Source organism: Cnephaeus nilssonii (genome assembly GCF_951640355.1).
Source record: "Cnephaeus nilssonii genome assembly, chromosome: 13".
Taxonomy (NCBI): Eukaryota; Metazoa; Chordata; class Mammalia; order Chiroptera; family Vespertilionidae; genus Cnephaeus; species Cnephaeus nilssonii.
This window is the reverse complement of record NC_137084.1, coordinates 38,513,156-38,519,361: the sequence shown is the minus strand read 5'-3', so window position 1 is coordinate 38,519,361 and position 6,206 is coordinate 38,513,156. Positions and strand designations below refer to the sequence as shown.

General features: G+C 51.3%; 1 protein-coding gene across 3 annotated transcripts in view; it reads left to right on the top strand.

The window, feature by feature from the left end:
* Positions 1 to 3,047: 3,047 nt before the first annotated feature.
* Positions 3,048 to 6,206, top strand: part of PPFIBP2 (PPFIA binding protein 2) — a 132,268-nt gene continuing 129,109 nt past the window's right edge. The window contains exon 1 of one of the 3 annotated variants that reach the window (XM_079787551.1): positions 3,048 to 3,188. In XM_079787551.1, the coding sequence (XP_079643677.1) occupies positions 3,117 to 3,188 (72 nt within the window). In that variant the 5' untranslated portion in view covers positions 3,048 to 3,116. The remainder of the gene's footprint in view (positions 3,189 to 6,206) is intronic. The other 2 variants (XM_079787547.1, XM_079787548.1) reach the window with 2 other exon arrangements.

Genomic DNA, 6,206 nt, shown 5'->3' with positions numbered 1-6,206 from the left:
AACACCAGTCTGGGATGAGGACCCTACCTCTAGCCTCATCTTGTCTTTGTTCCCCAGCATCTCTCTTCTTGCTTGAAATACAATAAAGCTGACACTAAGCAAACAAACTTCATCAGGTTAATTTGCCTACATGCCCTCAAGCAAAGCAGTTTCAGGGAGTGAGGCCCAGGCCTGGGTTTACAGTGAACAAGCCTCAATACACTGAGGCCCTTGGTAAATATTCTGGAATCTGGATGGAAGCCAGATAGCCTTCAAGTGACTCCGTGCCACAGCAGGCGTGCCATGTGGCACAGGGGACAGAGGGCAGCTGTGCCTGGCCAGAGGGGCTTCTTCAAAATCTTTCCCACACATTAGTCCAATTCAGTCAGGTTTGGGTCACAAGGGCAGGCTCCGGTGCCAGTCTGTGTCATGTGCTGAGGCCCCTGTGTTCCCAGGTTGGTCACATGAGAGGAGTTTGCTTTGTATACTTGCAGCTGTTTGCCAGACTCTGCCAAGCTCAGGCGGGGCCATAGGCAGTGAAGAGAGGTTTTCTTCTCTGTAGCATTTGAGTAGCTCTTTGGCAGAATGGGATTGCTCATCCCATGGATACATTGCAATTACCCACCGTTCTAATAGAGTGATACAGAAAGCTCAAATCCATCGTGGAATGAGGCAGGTATGCATAAACATGATGATATTACCCGGTCCATGGGTTTGGCGACATTCCCTACCCTATGGGTAAAAGAAGATTACCTATTTCCCAGGGAGAAGGGATGTGAGCTGTCTCGCAGAGGAGGGGAGAGTGGAGTTATTAGCGAGTGGGGCTTTGTGCGAGTCCTGGGCACATGGTTCCTTTGGAAGCACGGAGGAGAGGTTGCCTTTCATTTGTGATATGCTTTGGTTTTTTTAAAAAATATATATATTTTATTGATTTTTTACAGAGAGGGATAGAGAGTTAGAAACATCGATCAGCTGCCTCTTGCACACCCCCTACTGGGGATGTGCCCGCAACCAAGGTACATGCCCTTGACCGTAATCGAACCTGGGACCCTTGAGTCCGCAGGCCGACGCTCTATCCACTGAGCCAAACTGGTTTCAGCTATGCTTTGGTTTTTTGAGTTGATAGTTCTGCAGGGTGCACTGTTGACTAACAACCCACATGGTGCCTGAAATTCCTGCAGCTAGAATGACTCTTTTAGGCCAAGACGTTTTCCCCAGGAAGCCCCTGTTAATGTGCCACTTTTGTACACTTTTCGCTTCTTCCAGGTAAATCGCCTTTTAGCTCTGGGGTTTTTGTTGGATTTTAGTCCAGATTAAAGTCCCTATGACCTATACTAATGGTTCTTAAACTTGACTGCACGTAAGAATCACTTGAGGAGCTTTTAAAAATCCTGATGCCAGGCCAAACCTCCAACCCATCAAATCGGAACCTCTGGAGGTGGGACTCAGATACATTTTTTAGTCCCCTCCTCCAAAGTGGTTCCAAAGTGCAAATACACTTGAGAGCCAGTGACTGACACCATTCTTTAAAGTGGTTTTTTAAAAAAAGTAATGGCATAGTTCTGAGAACAGATTAGCATCTTCTGGGGGCTGGGGGCTGGGCAGTGGGTCCCGTGGGGCAATGACATGTGGGACTTGGGAACACCCATGAACTCGTGTGAACTGTGGCAGCCTCCTCCACAGAAGCCTCCCTGCGGCTATTTTAAGGAAGTGAAAGAGAGCTGGAGGGTGTCCTGCTGTAACACAACTCTTGTGGGCCCCAGCCTTCCTCTCCTGGCTTTGCCCTCAGTCTGCTTCTGGCCAGGTTCCTGCAGTGGCCGGAGTCTCATATTTGCCAGGCTGGCTTAAGTTCTGTTCCTATGTGCATCTTCTGGGCACACTGGTAATTTCAGACCACCGGGGTAATTTGAAAAAAGATGCGTCTTGTGGCGTTTGTCAACACTTTAGCCTGTGGAAACATTGAGAGTGAGAGAAAAAAAAGAAAAAAAAACTGAGGCCAGGTCTGTGGTGACTCCTGCCAGAGCTGGGGACTATGCCAGAGTCCCTGGTGTCGCTGCCATCTGAGGCCCACACAGGGATTTTAATCAGCTGAACCGAGCAACTAGTGCTTGGAGGCCTAGGCAGGGCAACAGCTCAGCAGTACCACCAAAGGGGATTCAGGCCAGACACTAGGGGAAGGCTTTGGACTGGGTCTTCAGGGCCGGGTCCTGCCCAGATTCTAGAATCCGTTCCTGTGGTCAGACCGTCAAGGCTTTTCTTGGGCCTGTGGACCCCAGCCTTGGTGCTGGGCCCCCGGAGCTGCTTCTTGTCCTCAGCTGTTCACAAGACAGGGCACCAGTGCCTCTAGATGGCGCTGACCACTAGAAGGACCTCCACCCCAAGTCCAGGGACTCAAGTGCATGGGGACCCTCGGGTGCCTCAGAGCCTCCCACACTGAGGGGCGGGCTGGGGTTGGACGGGGAGACCGGGAAGGAGAGGCTTCCCTCTGGCCAACCTCAATTGGGGCAGAATCGCACCGGTCCGGGAGTCCGGACATCCAAAGGGTAGTTGCGCTCGCTGTGTGTGCCTCTAATCGGTTTTTCTATGGCTTCTTCCTCTGCAATTCGCGACACGAATTCCCTCTCTGCTTCCCCGTTTTCATCTCTTTCCGCCGGGGAATGGTGCCGAAGGGCCGGAGAAGCCCAGGACCGAGAGCCGGGAACCGGCCGGCGGCCTCACGGGGCGGGAAGGGTGCGGGGATGGGAAGGTGACAGGGCGGGGCGGGGCCCCGGGAGGGGCGTGGTCTTCGGGGGGAGGCGGGGCTTGGGAGCGAGGAGCGCAGCCGGGGGCGGGGCGGGGCTAGGAGGACCTGGGCTGGGGCAGGTTCGAAGGGGCGGGGTGACAAGGCCGGTCCTTACGGAACCCGAACCTGTGGAGGAAGGTCCTACGGTTCACAGCGGCGCGGGAGAGGGCGGGGGAGTGGCCGAAGGGCGGTCCCAGGGGAAGAAAGGCGGGGGGAGCGGGCGCCTCGGGATGAGCCTCCGTGGGTCCCCGCCCCCGTCACGTGGGCTCCAGACCCGGCCGCTGCCGGTCGCTCTGCTGGTGGGTCGGTCAGTTGGTCGGTGGGTCAGTGACCTGCAACTCGGCTCTCAGCTCTCATGTTCGGAGGTGGGAAGGACCCGGGAGCGGCCCGCACACCTGAGCCGCCCGGAGCGGAGCCCCGCACCCAGGTCAGTGGGCTCTCCCCACGCCCCCAGGCCCGCTGCAGACCCCGCAGGGGCATTGCCGGGGACACGGAGAGCCCCCAGGTCCTAGACCCACCCGCGGAGTAGAGGTCAGTGGCAGGGTGGCGTCAGAGCGTGTCCCAAGCGCGAGGACGGGGACCCTCTTCCCCTGCTCTGGCCAGAAGACTGGGAGGACGGTGTACCTCCTGTGGATTTGCTCCGAGCCTGCACCCTACTCTGCCCGGGACTAGGGACACTCTGCGCCGCTACAGGTGCTAGGATGTCCCTGGAGGTGCGCTGTGTGGCCGTCCCTTCAGTGCTGTGCGGTATGTCAGCTCTGCTCCGTCAGCTGGGGCAGCAGCGTAATCTAGAGAGAGCCCGAGGTGGTCGGGACGTTTACGGTCTGTTTGCCCAAGTAAATCTGTGTTTGACAGAGCGTGTGTCCGGATGCTAAGCCTTGGCGGAGACCAACTCTATACTGTAATCGCAAAAATGCAACAGGCTTCTGAAACTCTCAAGCCACTGCCTCCCAGGAGACAGCAGGCAGGGGGTGGTCCTGCTGGAAAGTGGGCTCCTCCTCTCCCTCCTGACATCCCCGCTCCAGACCCCAGTTTTCCCTCAGATAAAAATAAAGTTATATAGCTACAGACCAGAACTTTTCCAAGTTTGGGTGGGATCGAAACAGGCATTCTAGTCGTTTTTTTAAATTCTTTTAAAAAATAAATCCAGAGTATTATGTTTTTACATTTACAGCAGCTGGGTATTTGGTATAGATCCGTCTCCCTTTCCAGTTTGGGTCTACTTCTGTCTTTCTCTTCATCTCTCTCTTTCCTCTCCCAGTTCCTTAATTGATTATAATACGAACCTGAAGTGTTTCCAAATTTTATTGCATTTTGTGAAGTAAAATGCCCAACTACAGAAAGGTAATTGGCTGTAAAAATAATGAATTCATCTTCAGCATGTTCAGTCTGTGGTTATTATTTGTATATGGAAAACACATAATGTTATTTGACTTAGAGATTATGTTCCTCTTTGGGGCTTAAGAGAGGCAGCCCATTTGTATTCTGCTTAAATTCATCTTTAAATGACTTTGAAGTGGGTGATAAATTTAACACATTATTATTATTTCTTTGAGATTTGAGGATGTGCCAGTTACTAGCTTATTGCTAGTGGGGAGACAAACAGTATCATGGGCATTTCTTTACCGGGGTACCTATAGCAAGTGTGCTGACCTCCCGGATTATTTACCCAGTGCATGAGGTATTAGCAAAGAGTTGTTGGAATTCCTATCTTTCATCTGAGCAGGGAAAATCTGGGATAATGTCAACAAAGGGGTGTCATGTATGTAATGGACCGCAAAGAATATTTCCTGAGTTTCTCCAGGCAGACGTGGGCAGTGTGTGGCCTAGGCTGTGGGAGCTGTGTAGTAGGCAAGCACCAGCTAGCCCTGAGAAGTGGCAAGTTGTCCAGCTGGGCCCCTATGGGGTGGTAGGCAATAAAGTTGACAAGGATGAAAAACATGGTCCCAGCAGGTGGTGAAGTCTGGACTTTGAAAGCATGGAAGCCAATAATGGGCCTTAAGCAGGGGAAGGATGGCTGTTTCGGTGAACTTAAAGTCAGGAACCTTTGCCCTAGACCCTCCCAGCTTCCCAAACCCTAATCTGATGTGGAGAAAACCCAGTAAATACTGGTATTGTGGGATGAATGGCCAGGCAACACTTTAGAGCAGTGCTCTTCAACTGTAACAAGCTTAAGAATCGCCTGGGGATCTTGTTCAAAAGCCGATTCTGATCTCTAGGTCAAGGGTGTGGCCTGACATTCTGCATTTCTAACCTGTTCCTAGGTTGTGAGAGCCCTTCACTATCTATAACCAGGATTTAGAGCTGTAGTTTGCAAAACCTGGCTATGCCTCAGAATTGCCTGGGGGAGCTTTTAAACTATTCCTATTAAGTATGTTTGGGATTTTTTTAACCAAGTTTCCCCAGGTGATGCTGATTTCCCCAGGTGAAGGCTGGGTGGGACCGGCTGTGGTGGACTCTTGGCGATGCTGTGGGAAGCAGTAACCAGGGGGCAAAGACACTGGGGGTGGAGACCCCAGATAGGACCCTGGAAAGTCAATTTGCCTAGAAGTGATGAGGCCTTATATTTGGTGTGAGATAGTGGGAAACTGAGGCAGGAGAGAGAATCTATAAGACAGGGGGCTAGGGAGTAAGCCCTGTCAGTCTCTTGAACTGACTGCACAGGCCAAGAGAGGAGGGAAGAACGATTCTGAGAGAATTCAGCGTTGGCCCGGCCTGTGTGGCCCAGTGGTGGAGCGTTGACCTATGAACAAGGAGATCACAGTTTGATTTCTGGTCAGGGCACATGCCCAGGTTCTGGGCTCATCCCCCTGTGGGGGGCATGCAGGAGGCAGCTAATCAATAATTCTCTCTCATCATTAATGTCTCTATCTCTCCCTTTCCCTTCCTCTCTGAAATCAATAAAAAAAATTATCTTTTTTATAAAATAGAGAGAGTCCAGCTTTGGAGGAGGGATGGCATGCACTTAGGACTATAACATTTGGGGTAAGATTTGAAGTTATTTTTTACCGGGCCATCAGAAAATTGTTTTCCTGAAATACAAATCTGTTCATGACACTTCTCTGCTTAAAATCCTCTGGTGGAGTCCCTATTGCAAAATATGAGAAGGAAGGGCTAATGTGAACACACTGGGAAGCATTTAAATATTTATTAAGTTCCCAGACGGGGCACCCCCATTCAAGAGGTGACACTCAGGGGAAAAATAAAGGGACACTGTCACCACTTGGTGTGGGCACAACTAAGCTAAAACATTTGGCAGCTTTGTGTTTTCCTGAGTCACTATTTTTTCCTGCTTCCTCCTTCCTCAGAACAGTTCCACTTTATGATTCCTGGCATCATTCTTTGGCTTCAATACTTCTAAGACCAGAATGTATCTCATGATGGTCCCCTGAAAGCCAGGTCTGGTTCAACCCTGTGGATCTTCAGGAGATCATTTCTTATCTCT